At 39.1% G+C, this 17,618-nt stretch overlaps 1 protein-coding gene across 1 annotated transcript in view; it reads right to left on the bottom strand.

Moving 5' to 3' along the window:
* Positions 1-536: 536 nt before the first annotated feature.
* OSTF1 (osteoclast stimulating factor 1) overlaps positions 537-17,618 on the bottom strand; it is a 33,362-nt gene continuing 16,280 nt past the window's right edge. The window contains exons 3-10 of the mRNA XM_083354641.1: positions 12,754-12,804; positions 12,582-12,645; positions 9,536-9,589; positions 6,395-6,502; positions 5,880-5,929; positions 5,686-5,764; positions 3,578-3,676; positions 537-2,493 (exon numbers count right to left, since the gene is read on the bottom strand). Of these exons, the coding sequence (XP_083210767.1) occupies positions 2,435-2,493; positions 3,578-3,676; positions 5,686-5,764; positions 5,880-5,929; positions 6,395-6,502; positions 9,536-9,589; positions 12,582-12,645; positions 12,754-12,804 (564 nt within the window). The 3' untranslated portion in view covers positions 537-2,434. The remainder of the gene's footprint in view (positions 2,494-3,577; positions 3,677-5,685; positions 5,765-5,879; positions 5,930-6,394; positions 6,503-9,535; positions 9,590-12,581; positions 12,646-12,753; positions 12,805-17,618) is intronic.

Here is a 17,618-nt window from a genome sequence, read left to right as displayed (position 1 = left end):
ATCTGAAGAACTTAATTATATGTGCAAAAGGGAGGAAAGGGTTCATTCTGAGACACTGTGTTGGATGTAAATTAATGTGAAACAATAATTAGCTTTGCAGTAAAGCCTGTACCCAATCTACAATATATGCACATTTTTCAAATGGATTTATGGTTGCAGCTTTTTCATTCTCATTTAAGTAAGTTGGTTGAAATGCAGCAGTAATTCACTAAGCATTTCTGAGGCACAGTCTCTGAAACAGGCCATGATACTCTGGTCCTTCAGGCAGAGCAACAATTCTGTCTTTCTCTACTATCAGTAGTTATAATAAAGGACACTTAAGACTAGAGAAATAACTTGGGCACTTGAGATAAAAATGTCACCTCTCTGGCAACAAACATGCAAGTGAAGGGTAAATAATGTAAGATTTGCTGTTCTTCTATGGCAACCCCAAATCCATAATCTCAATTTGATATCAGGGTGGTCTAAACGATTGCTACTTATTTTGCCCTTGGCAAAGTCATGTTGGTCTAGGAAGAACTACAATGAAGTTTCAAAGCATTTAAAATATTTATTCATACTGAATCTTTTTCTGAAGATACTTTTGGTTTGTAGGCTTTTTTTTACATCACACGAGTTCAGAAACATATCCGTTCTGAAATGAAATACTTTAAAGGTGAAAAGAAACAGGAAAGTTAAGAGCATATGGCAAAAAGAGTCATCAACATCCTGTTACAGACACCACCACAAATATCTTCCAAATTACAGTGGAATAACGTGTATCTCCAGGTAAATTTACCCCAAATTAAGTGGGCAACCTGTACAAACAGAAGGTTATGTACCATGGTCCTCAGTGAATGCATTCTAGTATAAATACTAGTGCAGCTGGTCCCAATGTTATATACTCAAGATGTGTTTCAATGCAATTCCCATTATTGCAGCCAGGAACACTTTAGGAAAAATGATTTACTGCCCTGTTTATGCTGTAATCTACAGATATAATAAAGGGCAGAAATTGATTGGCCTATTATATCTCTCTTAATCCAAATGCTGGATTCATCTGTAGCAACAACTTCAACCAGACGTTCAGATGAAATAGAAGATGAGACTTAACAGGATTATACCATTCCATTATTTGCTCAACAGCTGGTGGAAATGGCACAGATAAACTAACAGGATTGTGCATGTGTTCAGTTGGATACATGCCATATTTCTTGGCTTATTACCTCATAAAGCTATAAAGCAAGGCAACTGAGGATATCTTACCTCATTTTCCCTCCACTTAAAATTTAGGACTTGGACACACACATCAACATACATCATACATACATACATACATACAGCAATTCTGTAAAATACAGGGACAAGAAAATGAACCATTGGGAAAATATCTCACATATACAAATTAGAGAGAAAGAGTGTTCTCAGCCTCTTTTCGTCTCCAAAATTACTATTATGGAGGACAGGTTTCAGCTTAAACATACATTCCTTGTCTCTAGGATCAAATTCTCCATACAGTTCTTCCATTGTAGAATACAGAATGAAGCTTCCTTCTACCCTCTAAGGCAGCTTCTACATATCCAATTGTACTGACAAGACCCGTAGAGCAGGGGTGTGCAATTTTGGCAACGTTAAGACCTGTGGACTTCAACTCACAGGATTACATGGCCGGCTGAGGAATTCTGGCAGTTGCAGTCCAACAGGTATAAAAGTTGCCAAGGTTGGACATCTCTGTCCAAGAGGGTATTAAACTGCAAAAAACTGCTGTGAACAACTATCAAGGCAAAGTGGCTGTATTTTAACTGACCAAACCATCTTTCTTTCATTTTCTCTCTTTCCCCCCAAGATTATTCCCTCCCTGTCTCATCTGGTGCTAAACCTCTATTTTTGGTACCATGCGAATGAACTTACAGTAATTGCAATCACAGCCAGTTCTCAAGGGAAACATTAAAGGAGTCATTTTAGCTCCCTGGCCTGAATTTTCTTTATGTAACCTGCCATTAGGAGTTCTAGCATGAAGATCACTTAATGAGAGACTACCTGTAAATATATATGAAAGGGGAAGAGGGAGGAGAAGGGGTAATGGTGAAAATGTTCTGTGGAGAATCCAAGTTCCTGAGATGTTTTCCTCCATAAAATAGCCCAAAACATGTCAGGCATAATTTAAGATGAATATATATTCGCCACCCAAATGGCTGATATCTAAATGCTGTACCTGTTATTTAACAGGGGAAGCCTATTTCAATATAGCCCTCTTCTAGACAAATAATTTAAAAAGTAATTAGGGAATTTATAGCCTTAATAGGGGAGAGCTTTTTTTTATAAGGAATGTCTGCCCAAACTTAAATTATAGTAGCACACATTGTGAGTAAAACATATTTTGTAACAGCAGAGGAAACGAATCTGAGAAAGATAAAAAAGAAGCTATCGATTTTCAAGGCAAAATTAAGGCAATTCAGTCAGAGTCTTCATCATCAAGATAGTCTTCTGCATTGCTTAATGTTCGCATTATGTCTATAAAAAAAGGAAACAAATATAAAATGGTCAGTTTTAAGCTACGCCGATTATTTTAGAATGTATCTCCCTTTATTCCAACGTCTGATTAAGCTAAGTTTCTCACATTTCAAATACAACTCTATATTCTTAGAATAATTATATTTCAAGCATTCTCCCTGCTCATTTTTAATACTTCACTTGAAGATTATGTTATATATATATTATATGGTTTTAAAAGCTTTCTAAATGTTTTGATATTGTATTCTGGGTTTTTTGTCTTGTTTTTAATTGCAAGACACTCAGAATTATGTACTTGAAATGGGCAGCTATATAAAATGAATGAATGAATGAATGAATGAATGAATGAAGAGTTGCCATTAAGTCTATCAAGGCTTTTACAGGTTGTACATTTTTTTCCTCCTCAGAGCATTTCATATATTTTTGAGGAAAAAAGAAAGAAAGATGAATTGCTCCTGTATTCACAGAACAGCCATTAACCCAATCATATCTTCTTGGTAGTAGTTGTAGCACACAACCACAATCACCCACACTAGTCAAAGGTTTACATTTTGGGGAATGGAGTACCAGCACTTGCTTTCTCATGCTTGGTGTCCCATGAGCCTCTCTGCCATTGACATTATTTACATTATTTTGTTATGCTTTTCCCATGTCCAAGAAAATAGCAGTTATAACCATCTGTGTTTGGAAATTGGACTCTGTTGTGTAGGTTTGAGTAGTGAGGGATGTAATGGAGAGGCTTCTCACTGGCCCCAGGTCTTGTTGAGTAGATAATAGATTGGGTGGAGTTTGGGAACTGCCTAACAGTTCACTGCTTTGGGGTTCACATGATGACCCTGATTGAGGGAAGGTAATTTAACGCCTATTTCAAATGTCAGGGTCTTTGGGGGCAAGACTAGTTATTTCCTATTCCATTACTGACTGGAATTGGGTATTCCCACAATATGCTACACCTAGTTAAGAGTATACATTTAGTGTATCTTCTCTTGGGATAGCCACCTATCTATTGAAGCCTTCAATTGCTTGGAGCAGTTCAATTCTCCTGGGAGAGCCGTAAGTGCAAAAAAAAAAGGTTAAATCTTACCTTGTCCTTGTTTCTTTTTAAGCAAGGAAGCACAGGCAGCATTGGTAGCCATGTCCAAAGCCAGTTTTTTCTCATTGTTTCTTAAGTCTGTTCTGGCACCTTGATGAAAATAGAAAACAAGACAACACTGTCCTCAGTTTGGACAGAGAAACAAAATTCTTCTTATCTTATTTTTGATTCTTATCTAAAAACTTAACTAGTTTCCTATCACATCTGAGGTACGTGGGGCTGTCATCATAGAAATGAAAAGGTATTAGAGAAAGAGACCTCTCTGAGTCAATAAAGAAGCATGACTGATAATATTTTTACTCTTTAACTTCAGTTCAGACTTGGACTGGTGTCATTTATGTTATGATGTTTGTTATGTTATGTTATGTTATGTTATGTTATGTTATGTCATGTTAAACCATTACTAGGCTGTGTGGCCTTGCGTGGGGAACACAGAGGCCCACACAGCCCTGGGAATGGTTGGCCCCACTGGAAACTCCACCCGCACAACTCTTAATCCCCTCATTTTGGAACTCTCCATCTTTTGCAATTTAATAATGTTGTTTTACATTTTTACATTTTAATCTTAAATTATTCAGTTTCCAATGTTTGATTGTATTGATTAAAGTCTAGCCTCTTAGAGCCCCTCTGTGGGGGAGATGAGAGGTTAAAAAGTTTGATAAACAAACAAACAAATAGATTTCCCTAATTTTGGCTTGGCGTCTTGTGAGAACCCAGTCACTATGGGTTTGTAAACCATGGCTTATAATTATCAGGCTGCATGAACTCAGCCACTTGTTATTTATTCAATAGATTGAAGTGAATCCAAATGTTTTGCAAAGTGAGGGATCTTGCCTGAGTTTCAAAATCATAGATTGGTATCTAGGTAAAGCAATCCTTCACAGCATTTCATCTGATCCTTATTTATATACACACAAGGTAACCAAGGTCTAAAGCAGGGGAGTCCAACCAGGGCAACTTTATGACCTGTGGACTTCAACTCCCCAAGGGCTGGCTGGGGAATTATAAGGATCAGATGAAATACTGAGAAGAAGCTTTTGAAGTGTAAATGCAGAATATCCTGTGCTTCTTCACGTTTTTAAATTATTAAGAATTAGAAGGTCCAGTCTGTTGCAAGGCAAACAGATTTGGATGGCTGCAGGAGAACTGCACATGCCATGGCCATCTGCAAGCTCCAGACTGTCAAACCAGAATGAAGCAACTTTACAGCAGCACTCGTCTGATTCTGTACCTTTATAGACGTGGCCTTCTAAGAAACTGTTTCAAGTCAACTTCCTGCTAGCAGATACTGTGAGATACACAAAGTTTGGTCTTAATTTCACAATGATGTTCTAAAGCAGGGGTCCCCAAGCCCCAGTCTGTGGACCAGTACCGGGCTGCGGCATGCCAGCAACCGGTCCACAGAAATAAGCAAAGCCCCATCCGCAGGATGCAGGCAGCATACAAAACCACGCCCCCTCCGGTCCATGGAAAAACCTCTCTCCACGTAACTGGTCCCTGGTGCCCAAAAGGTTGGGGACTTCTGGTCTAAAGGACCAAAGCAATATCTGACATTAATTTCAGGTTTCACTGAGGATTTCTAGCCATGCATATTTCTTTACTAGTCGATGTTAGGAATCTTCAGGAATACGTTTATGTCTTATTGAGAATTTTTCTCAAAATGTGGGGGGAAAATAGTTACTCAACTGTATAAAGTGTGTGCTGATATTTAATACAATTGCACAAAGCTGTATACTATGTCCGTATCTTGGTTTAATAAAACCATATGTGATTCTTGTGCTAAAGTTGAGTCCTTCCAAATTGGTGGCCATATAAACCACTTTTGACAATGTTCTTCTTTAGTAAAAACCAACAGTATTTTCTTTTAGAACAGTACAGATGATCTTTTAAACCGTGGGTTGATATGTTAGCTTGTTATGAAAATTAACAGTTTATCATTTGGACATAACACAAAATTAAGACTCATTATTCTGAATGTTGAATTGCTGTGGGTCAATAGAGAACATTTATGAGGACAGAGGTTGTATTTTAAGAACACACATTTCTTGATAAACAGAGACATTTAACCCCAAATTTGGGTATGTTGAGAAACACAGTACCTTTTCCCAGCAAAATTTCTACAATATCTTCATAACCTTTCCATGCAGCAGCATGCAAAGCTGTGTCTCCCAATTTATTCTGTGAAAGAAGAGCAAAACTAACCTTAAAGGTTGGAAAGGAACAGTTTTGATCATTTCAACTGTAACCTACTACATTACTGCAAAGCAAAGTTACTCAGTGTATCATTCCCTACCTGTTGGTTTAGTTCTACCTTTGGCTGTGTCAATAACACTTCCACGATGTCTACATCAAATGAAGGAAAAAAAATGGAAAACTTCATGAGAAATTAGGAAAGCCAAGACTTTGAATTAATCAGCAAAAAGGGCCATTTTCTTATTTTTAGATTTGGGAAAATTAACTGGAAAGGGCTCTGATAAAAACTGGAGTCACTAACACAATAAATGAAATGTCTAGGAAGATCATCCTTTGATTTTACATATATATAAAAATTGTGCTTCCCAATTCAATATGTGAACATTTTTCATCTCTTTTTCTCTGTGGTATATTTATTAAAGTAAATTCTATGCATAAAATTAAAAATGGCATGTGATAGTAAATAAATATTTTTTAAAAAATGTGTAAGAGATAAAAATACATATGTAAGTAGAAACAAAATGGGTGTGAAACTGGTTTTTTTTTTTTGCAAAATGAAGGATGAGATTGGCTTTAATGTTAAAAAAACAATTAGGTTTGAAATTATTTCTCTACCTTTGTGTCCACCATGAGATGCCCAATACAAGGCAGTGCTTCCAGCTTTATCTAAGCCATTGACACCAACTTTGTTATCCAAACATTCTCTCAACCAGCTCAAGTTTCCTGAAAAAGAAGAAAATATGTATTAAACATTAAATATAACATATCCAGAAACATACCAAAAAGCAGAGACATCATCCTACCAACAAAAGTGCATATAGCCAAGGCCATGGTTTTCCCAGTTGCAATGTATGGTTGTGAAAGTTGGACCATAAGAAAGGCTGAGCGCCAAAGGATTGAGGCCTTTGAACTACGGTGCTGGAGAAGACTCCTGTGAGTCCCTTGGACTGCAAGGCATTCAAACCGGTCAGGCCTAGAGGAGATCAACACTGACTGCTCTTTAGAAGGCCAGATCATCCTGAAGTTGAAACTCAAATACTTTGGCCACCAAATGAGAAGGAAGGACTCACTGGAGAAGAGCCTAATGCTGGGAAAGATTGGGGGCAATAGAAGAAGGGGACGACAGAGAATGAGGTGGCTGGATGGAGTCACTGAAGCAGTAGGCGTGACTCCAGAAGATGGTAGAGGACAGGAAGGACTGGAGGAACTTTGTCCATAGGGTCATGATGGGTCGGACACGACTTCGCAACTAACAACAACAACAACAATCCAGAAACTGGCAGAAAACCATTTGTGGACTACATCTATCCATATATATATGGAGAATATATATATAGATATATAGATAGATAGATACACACACACACACACATTTAATTTCTCATTCTCCCTCTCTGTCACTTACCTATCCACACAAGCACGCCCATGTATATACATACACACACATACTCTTCTAGAAAGATGATTTTTATATTTTGGGGCATAAAAGGAGGACATACTGTAAATCACATAGATAAAATGTTAAGTATTTTGTGCTTGAAAACAAAAGAATTTATCTGATCGATCCTATGTATATGAATTGTCCATATAATGAACAGAATACTGAATGGATTGAATAATGCTAATGAAGGAGAAGTCAGTAGGGGAAAAATCATAGCCTTCTAGCACCTATCAGCAGAGCAAAAAATGAGGGCAGCTATTTTTCTACCTCATTGAAGCCCGTGACTAAACCATACGTAGTTAGATACATCATTGTGTATGTCATGGAAAAAAGTAGCATTTCTGATATGCCTCCCAAGTTCAGACTACCTATCAATTGGGGATTACTTCATGGCAAAAGGGTGTTGCCATTGACGACAGACCTCGCAAAACAATCCCTGCAACTTCTAACAGATGAAATGGATTGAGGTATGAGATGGATATACAGTTAGTCCTCGACTTATGACCACAATTGAGCCTTAAATTTCTGTTGCTAAGCAAGAAAGTTGCTAAGTGAAATTTGTCCCATTTTACGACTTTTCTTGCCACAGTTGTTATGTGAATTTCCGCCACAGCTGTTAAGTGAACCTGGTTTCCCCATTGACTTGCGTGTCAGAAGGTTGCAAAAGATTATCACACAAGCCCAAGAGACTGCAACCAGCATTGCCAAGCATCTGAATTTTGTTCAATGACCATGGGGATGCTGCAACAGCCATAAGGGTAAAAAATGGTCATAAGTTACTTTTTTCAGTGCTGCTGTAACTTTGAACAGTCACTGAATGAACCGTTGGACTACAGCAGGGGTAGGCAACCTTGGCTCTTTTATGAGTTGTGGACTTCAACGCCCAGAATTCCTGAGCCAGCAGTTGAAGTCCATGACTCATAAAAGAGCCAAGGTTGCCTACACCTGGACTAAAGTATTAATCAACATCTCTACAAATGTATCTGGAAATGAGTTTCTTGGAGCATATTCCAAATAAAACTGATGTATTGGCACTTTCAAATTAATTCCATTCACAAGATTTTTTAAACAAATGCAATACCTAAGAGAGTCCCTATTTTGTCTCACTAGTTTATTTTTATCAGGTCTGTGGGTGTTCATGCTAAAAACCTATTAAGACAAATTCTATTATATCGCATCAGTTACTGTATCAATTCGTTAAAATAATGAATTATTCAATACCATATGTTAATATCAGAACAGTACTTGTTTCAATGAATATGCTAATAAAAACAGAAAAATAAAATTAATTGGGTAAAATAAAGCTAGAGAATATATTCCCCTAACCTTTGACCCTAGTAGAATAAAAAAGACATCCCTGGAATGGATATGTATATCCATCAACCAAAGCTGCATTGCAACAATGCAACCCAAGAATCACCCCTTTGTTAAGTACATCCTGATGTCATGTGCATGTAGAAGAGGAGTGAAAAATGAGTTGTGATGCATGACACTGCTTTTTGGTCATTTGGATGAAAGCCTCCAATCCGGGATATATTTCCAGATGCTGATGAAAGAAGTTAGAGTTCCACACAGCTGAACATCATCAGGGCTGGACAAAGGTGCATCATAAACATGAGAGCCAAATTATCTCCTCCAAAAGTCAGAAGTAACAAAGAAGGGGGGGGGGGGAAAGCTTGGACATTTTTCTTTTGAACACAGTAAAGGATTACAGTAACTGAGATAATCCGATCTTTCTTCCACTTCCCACATCAGACACTTCTCATTCTCATACTGTACACCACTGTTTATCTGCCATAAAGGTAAAGGTTTCCCCTGTCCAGTTGTGTCCAACGCTAGGGGGTGTTGCTCATCTCTGTTTCCTGGTTGAGGGAGCCAGTGTTGTCTGAAGATGCTTCCATGGTCATGTGGTCGGCATGTCTGTATGCCGAGTTGCACGGAACACCGTTACCTTCCCACTGAAGCGGTACTTATTTATCTACTTGCATTTGAATGCTTTTGAACTGCTAGGTTAGCAGGACATGGGGCAGGAATGGGAGCTCACCCCATCACACAGTACTTGGGTTTTGAACTGCCCATCTTCTGGTCAACTGCTAGGGCAATGTAAATTATAGGAAGAAAAATGCACACATTTGTTTCAAGTCAGTCCCCCTCTAAAACAGATGTAGAAGAATCAAAAACCTCTGTTGTTAAGAGGAAGCTCACCAACAAAATGTGTGCTTTTAATAAACCATTACAAATTGATCTACTTCAGCCCAGAAATCAGTGAAAAGAGACCAGATGAAGTCCTGGGTCAATATTGACCCTACACCTACCTCTCTTGGCAGCTTCATGTAATGGATTGTCAATGGATTCTGCTTGTTCAGCCACTAAAACAAAAAGAAAAAAAATACATGCCAATGTAGCCAGTTGTATTCATCTGTCTCTTAATGGGCTGAAGACAATAGCACTAATATAATTAAAGTCCATCAATAAACTTGAAACTTCTGCCATTATGTCCCAAAGCTCCACTGAATTTGAATATCTTTAATGGAGTTCCTTGTAAGCAAAAACTATTCACTTCAATGCGACAAAAACTATGTCCGCATTGGAACTGCACACCCAAAGTTTCTATGACATTGAAGAAAAAAACTGGGAAGGTTACAACCTAGAACCTCGGGTATAATAACATGTTCATGTGCATACAGAAAATTCTGGTTTGTAGCTTTTTGATTTATCTATGAACATATTTGCTATGACAAATTAAAAAGATAAACACATATATACAATTGTACTGTCATCTCTACATAGTCTGACATACAGTTTTAAAAAATTTTGATTAAAAAAACCCCCAGTGACTGTAATATACTGCAATAAAAGTGAATACATTTGTATTAAAAACAGGTGTGCAGAGCTTCCTTTGAACTAATGGTCTATGTCAGGGCTTCCCAACCTTGGCAATTTTAAGACCCATGAACTTCAACTCCCAGAATTCTCCCACCAGCCATGCTGGCTGAGGAATTCTGGGAGTTAAAGTCCACATGTCTTAAAGTTGCCAAGGCTGGAGAATCCTTTTCTATGTGGTTTCTGACTGTTGTGCCAGGAATGGCATTCTTCCATTCCAAAAAAAGAAAATGAATACAGCCAGGAAAATCCAAGGATTTTGTGGGGGTGATATCCAAGGATTTGGGGCCTCATTTAGGGCTTCTCTTGTTCCTACAATAGGCAGATCAAAAGGATAAGAGTAGTTCTAACTATTTAATGCAGAAATGGGTTTTAAAGAGTTTATGCATATCCTATGGGAATATCCATGGGACAGATTAATGTGGTGTTTTACACACTCTACTTTTGCAGCAAAATGAAAAAACCCGCATATTTTTCTGATACCAGACAAGAATATTACAAAATGCAGACGGCTTTGTCCTTGGCCCATCTCTTGCCAAATACGAATATGACTCAAAACTGAATAGGACAGCTGATGTTGCAGAAGACATTCAGAACTATCTAGATGGATTAGAGAAATGGCTGGAAAATGATAATGAATTTTAACAAGACACGAATGCTAAATTCTTCGTATACGTGCATAGGCATAAGCTATGGGACACCTAATGATGGATTATAAAAAAAAGATTTGGGAATAGGAGTTCAATTCAAGCTGAATATGAGCCAGTAGGGTAAGGTAATTGCTTAGAAGGCAAATGCATGTTCAGATTACATCAAATAGCATTTCCTAATCAAAGGAAATCACTTCCTTCATATGGTCTGCACTGGTCAGACCACACATGAGTACTGCACACAATTCTTTGCACCACGTTTCAACTAAGTTTTAGAGAAACCAGAAGGGCCAATATGGACCATAGGAATGATCCCAGGGTTAGAAACTGAGTTTTGTGAGTTGATACTGAGACTACTATATCTGGTTAGCTTTTGAAATAAGACAACTGAAGTGGAGATGTCCTAGCACTTTTCGGGGACCTAAAGCAGGGGTCTCCAACCTTGGCAACTTTAAGACTTGTGGACTACAACTCCAAGAATTCTGGGAGTTGAAGTCCACAAGCCTTAACGTTGCCAAGGTTGAGGACCCTTGACCTAAAGGACTACCACACAGAAAGCTTTCAAGATCTAGAGTGCTGGTAATAGGTCCTACTTTCTAAGTTCCTATAAGTAAGAACAGTTTGAAGATTAAAGCAATTCAAGTAAGAATTGTCAAACTGTTTCTAATAAGAAACAATATCATGTTATAATTTAATGCTTGTATGAGTCAAGAAGCATAGCAGCAGCTACATCCTTTACTCAAACTTGCTTGGGCTTGGGGCGGCCATGCCGAGGCCAGCTGGCGAGGGCCGCTGCTGGTCTGCGGGCGAGAGGGGCGCCAGGCCCGCTGGAAGTCCCCGGAATTTCCTGGAACGGGCTGGTAGGCACGCTCTTCCCTGGCCCGCCGGAAGTCTCTGGAAGTTCCCCAAACTTGGAACGGCCTGGCGGCGGGCGGGCGCTCCCTCCCCGATCCGCCGGGGAGCATCTCCCAAAGCACAGTGTCTTGCGGCCGGGAGTCCGTCGGCCTGGTCGCTGGCGAGCTGGCCCGCGGCTAGGGCCGAGGCCCAGGAACCGGTAGCTGGGTGCGGGTGGGGGAAAGGAAAGCCGGGCGCGGGCTTCTGCAGCTGGTTGCGAGGCCGGATGCGGGCGTCTGCCGGGAGAGATAGCAGGTAGCAGGGCACGCTCTGCTTATGCTCAGATGCCGCTTGGGTGAGGGGGAGGGGCTTCCTGCCGCTCCCGGGGTCTGGCGTTTGCAAGGGGGAGGGGAAGGGGCTTAGAGGATCTTGGGGGTGGGAAGGGAGAGTCACGATGGAGGGGGGACTGGACTAAGGAGGCTTGAAGTTGCTTTGCAAGAACGGGGACGCTCGACTGATTTATGTTTTTTTCCGGCGTATAAGACAACCCGGCGTATAAGACAACCCCCCAACTTTTGAGAAGATTTTCATGGGTTAAAAAGTCGTCTTATACGCCGGAAAATATGGTACTACCATCAGAAAACAAATTTTCTAAAGATAAATGGTCAAACTATAAAAAGTTCAATAATCTAAATTCAAGGAAGAAGCTAAGCAAAAGCAAGGGCCAAGAAACTTGGCCAACAGAGTGTAATGTACTTAATGTATCTTATTGTTCAGAATCTCATTTTTAATTCTACTCACAGATGTACCTGAAAAGCACATTATTATTTTTAAGGCTAGCCAGATGTTTAGACTGAATTTGGCACTTTTATTCACCTATTGAGTCCTTCCCAAGGACCTGGCATAGGCAGATGTTGTGGTCTGATGGTGTTAAAGGATCATTATTTTTATTTTGCTTCACAACTATTTCTTGGAACACAATTCACGAAATTACCGTAGTTGCTGGGGATTAGTCCAGTTCTTCCTTTACAGGTTCCTTTCCACCAATTTGTGTCACTCTGGAGGAAAAAGAAAGAAAGCAGTGCTGAAAAAGGCGACTGGCAGTTCAATAGTCATTTTATTCTCTTAAGGAGAATGTGGTCTAGTAGCTTTGTTTATCAACTCACCATATCAGAAATGTAGATAATGTCTCCTTCTTCAAAATACAGTTCATCTGGCTGGAGCAATTAAAAACACTGCATTAGTTAAAGAACTGATTTAAGCTACATTGAAAAGCTTTTGAGTGATCTTATTTGAGTGACCACTTCAGTTCCGATCCTTGCATCCCAAATCAAAAATTGCATTTGTGCATCATTTGTGCAAGCATGGTTAAGAGATTCAGTGGCTTGTATGATTTAGCCCTGTCCTTTCAGAGGGCAGTATTGTTAGGCATATGGTGTTAGCCTACAATGTTGGGTTGAAAATATATTAACCATAATGCTATGACTTTAAGAAGTTAATTGGCCAATGGGTGTGTAAGTGTTCTTATGGCCATAAGAGGAAGCTAGGAACGTAGCTTCTCTCTCTCTCTGAATTCACTGATCTCTACTACTACTGTTTTTGCTCTGCTGTTGGTTTACTACTGTTGTAAACCTGAACTGTGTATTGACCTCTGGACCGGTAAGAAGACTTTGTAGTTTGGATTACTTCTTGGACTGTTGCTATTGTTTATGACCTGGACTGTTTATTTTTGACTGTGCATTTTTGTTCTTACACCACCTCAAAAGTAAACTACTTTTTGTTTTTATAACTCAGTGTATTCTTGTGTGACTTTTACTGCTCTCAGTACCCTTCCTTGTCTGTGCAACTCTTTGGTAGCACAAGGAGACCTCTGCACAACAAATTCCTTAACACTGGTTATGGGCCCAGGCCTGTACTGAGAGTTAGTACACACAGTATTCCTAGCTGAGTTTGTGTTAGCTATTTGGTGTAAAATGGCACAAGAACTGATGTCAGGCATCTCCTGGATAACCCGGTTGGATGGGACAAACTATGTTTCCTGGTCCACGAAATGCTGCTTGCTTTTGCGCAAGGAAGGACTATGGGCTGTTGTAAATAACCCACCAGATACTACTGCTTGGGATCCAGATGACGAAGAGGATGCAAAGAGGTTAGACGACTTTAAACGTAGCAATGAGAAAGCTCTTTGCATTATTGGACTAACACTGAATGACCAGCAGCTTGTCCATATTCGTGGTGAGGAGTCTGCTGCTAGGTGTTGGGGCGTTTTGCGAAGGCTTTATGTTTGTGACAGTGTGGGTGCACATATACACCTTACACGTAAGCTGTTTAGGGCTCGTTTGCAGAAGAATGGAGATATGCTGACCCATTTAAACTACATGAAGGCAACTTTTCAAGAGCTTCATGAAAAGGAGCTGATTTTTTCAGAGTTGCATCAGGTCTACATTATTCTGTCATCTTTGGATGAGAGTTATGATGAGTATGTGCCCTTCTTTTCATTAAACACAGAGTGGTGTTATTTTATGTTATTATTTTTTAACGTATTGCTCCATTTCACATGAACTCATAGAGATGTACAATAAAAAACAACATAATTGTAAAAGCCTACTTGCCCTTTGATTCCAAATGTGCACACCCATATCCACTCAATGCCTAAATACCCAATCCCTGATCCGTGGACCAGCACACTCCCCCTCCGGTCTGCAGAAAAACCTTTCTCCACAGAACCAGTCCCTGGTGCCCAAAAAGCTGGAGACCTCTGCCGTAGGAGATAACCAGGCTGGGCCTGGGGGAGGGGTCAAATGCATCATCAGTCATGATTCTCTTCGCGACCACAAGAGATCTAAGTCCAGCCCACTTTGAATTCCTTCTAATCTTAACTCCCACTAATTTCCCTTGACTGTTAGTAGTTCAGATTCTTGTACAGATCAAGTTTACAATAAATCTTTACACACATTTGAACTGCCTGAACCTCCTGATTTTCCTAGTTCTTGACATGTACCTAATCCAATCCCATATTTCCAGAAACACATGCATGCCCACACATTCCACATATTGATGTAAGATACTACATTGTACTCATAATGTAATTACTGTCCTTCCACTTGGGATACAGTAAGAAAATGAGAGTTTTGTTGTCCCCTGCTGCCATCTGCTGATTATTGATGGAAAAAAATACAGTACAACAGAAGAGTAAAACTTCCTATGAATCAAAATGAAATAGCAAATGCTCCTTATTTTTATTGATCCATAGATGCTGAAGAATGGCTATGTCATTGTGTTGAAACTGGAACCAAGTACAAGAATGATGCTGATGAGGCAGATTTTGCCGCACAGCTAAGAGCAAGCTATAGGAAGAAGGTAATGTAAAGTGCTAATACCACTTTATACTACACTGATAAGACCACACTTGGAAAACTGCATCCAGTTTTGGTCACCAGATATTGAACCTCTCGAAAGAGTGCAGAGAAGAGCAACAAAGATGATTAGGGGACTGAAGCAAAAGCATAAAATTAATGGTTCCAGGAATTGGGTATGTCTAGCTTAATGAAAAGAAGGGCTAGGGGTGATATGATAGCAGTGTTCCAATATCTAAGGGTCTGTCACAAGGAAGAGGGGGTCAAACTATTTTTCTAAGCACCGGAAGGCAGGTCAAGAAGAAATGGATGGAAACTAATCAAGGAGAGATTCAACCTAGAACTAAGGAAGAATTTCCTGACAGTTAGAACAATTAATCAATGGAACGACTTGCCTCCAGGAGTTGTGGGTGCTCCAACACTGGACATTTTCAAGAAGAGATTAGACAGACCTTTGTCCAGAATGTATAGGGCCTCCTGCTTGAGCAGGGGGTTGGACTAGAAGACCTCCAAGGTCCCTCCCAACTCAGCTATTCTAGAGCTGGGAAAGTATGCATAACTAAGGCACTGAACATCTGCACTGCTGTTGTAATCAGAATAAGAAGCCACAGACCTGTGTCGTGTACTAATCAGTCTGCAACTCTCATATCCATCTGAATGAAAACATTTTGAAAGCTGGGTTGCCAAGTACATTCTCAGTCTGCCTTTGAGCCATCCCTAGCCATTCTTTCCCCATCCTTCTCTCCACCATCATTCACATACAGAGAGTAACAAACCCCACAGTGCCATATAATGACACAACAGAAGTGACTAATGGCTCTCCAACACTATTTGGAGTCTGTTGCGGTATAGATACATAGCAATGCATTATAGATACATAGCAATGGGATTTATACTGTAGGGCCAAGGAGGAACAGTATTTTCCTACTCCCAGACTACGAAACAGTGAGAGAGGGGTCAGAAATGCTTATTGGTTTTGCAGTTCTCCTTCAGGAGCTTAGACAAAACAAGGAAGCTCTGCATGCTAATACCAGATTACTGAATTAGATGGAAACTAATCAAAGAGAGAAGCAACCTAGAACTAAGGAGAAATTTCTTGACAGTTAGAAAAATTAATCAGTGGAACAATCTGCCTCCAGAACTTGTGAATGCTCCAACATTGGAAGTTTTAAAGAATAGATTGGACAGCCATTTGTCTGAAGTGATATAGGGTTTCTTGCTTGAGCAGGGAGTTGGACTAGATGACCTCCAAGGTCCCTTCTAGCTGCTGTTATTATTATTATTATTATTATTATTATTATTATTATTATTATTATTATTATTATTATTATTACTACTACTACTACTACTACTATTATTATTATTATTATTACTATTATTATTATTATTATTATTATTATTATTATTATTATTATTATATCTTTTATTCCTTAAACATGAACCTCAGTCAACTGAACATTCAAATTGACTGGCGCTGATGGTTGACACGGGTTGCTGCCAGCATCCTAGGTATCAACCAGGTACCTCCTTAAAATGTAAGATGTTCCAAGTAGTGCAGTTTTTCTGTAGCATTGCTGGAGTTATTGCAGGAAGCTGCAGTTTCTCGATGTATTTTGCAAAGTTTTGGGACATAGTTCCCAGTGCCCTGATGACAATGGGTATCACTGTTACACGTTTCATCCATAATCACGCAGTTTCGATGGCGAGGTCGCGATATTTCGTAATTTTTCCCAGTTCTTTTTCTTCAACTCTGGAATCTCCTGGTACAGCGACATCAATCAGCTGTACTCTTTGGTTCTCTGCAACTACGATATCTGGCATGTTGTGTTCCGAATGGCAATCTGTCTGTATTCGAAAGTCCCACAAGATCTTCACCTTCTCATTCTCAACAACTTTTTCCACCCTATGTTCCCACGACTTTTCGGACACAGGCAAGTCATATTTTTTACACAATGCCCAGTGGATTAATTTAGCAACTCGGTCATGTCTAGCCTTGTAATCAGTTTGCATGATTTTGTGAAGTTGTGAATGCTCCAACACTGGAAGTTTTTAAGAAGAGATTGGACAGCCATTTGTCTGAAATAGTATAGGGTTTCCTGCCTGAGCAGGGAGTTGGACTAGATGACCTCCAAGGTCCCTTGCAGTATTATTATTATTATTATTATTAATTTTTATTATTATTAATTTTTATTATTATTTATTATTATTAATTATTAATTATTATTATTATTATTATTATTATTATTATTATTATTATTATTATTATTTGTAAGGGATAAAAATCAGGCAATGTAGAAGTATGGTTTTGAGCATTCATGATTTTTTTTTAAATGCATTGCTTCCTTGATCTTATTAAATATGTGAAAATGAAAAAAAGAGATAAAAGAGAGCATGGGGCAGAGTAATTTAATGGTTAATGAGATAGGCTATCACCCAAACAATCTTATTTACAAATCTATTTTAAACTGTGACCTTACCAAGCAGTTTACTATTCAAAGTTTGCTAACTTATTTCTAAGTTAGCCTAAAGTTTAGTGAAAGCTTAATGGAGAACTTGTAAAATGCAGGATCCAGCAATAAGGCTTGAGCTGAAGTGGAGTAACTATACTGCTCAAAAAAATAAAGGGAACACTTAAACAACACAATGTACTGTATTTAATAGTAGGATGTCTTATC

This window comes from Vipera ursinii (assembly GCF_947247035.1).
Source record: "Vipera ursinii genome assembly, chromosome: 2".
NCBI classification, from domain to species: Eukaryota; Metazoa; Chordata; class Lepidosauria; order Squamata; family Viperidae; genus Vipera; species Vipera ursinii.
The sequence above is the reverse complement of the archived record's forward strand: the minus strand, read 5'-3'. Positions and strand labels throughout refer to the sequence as shown.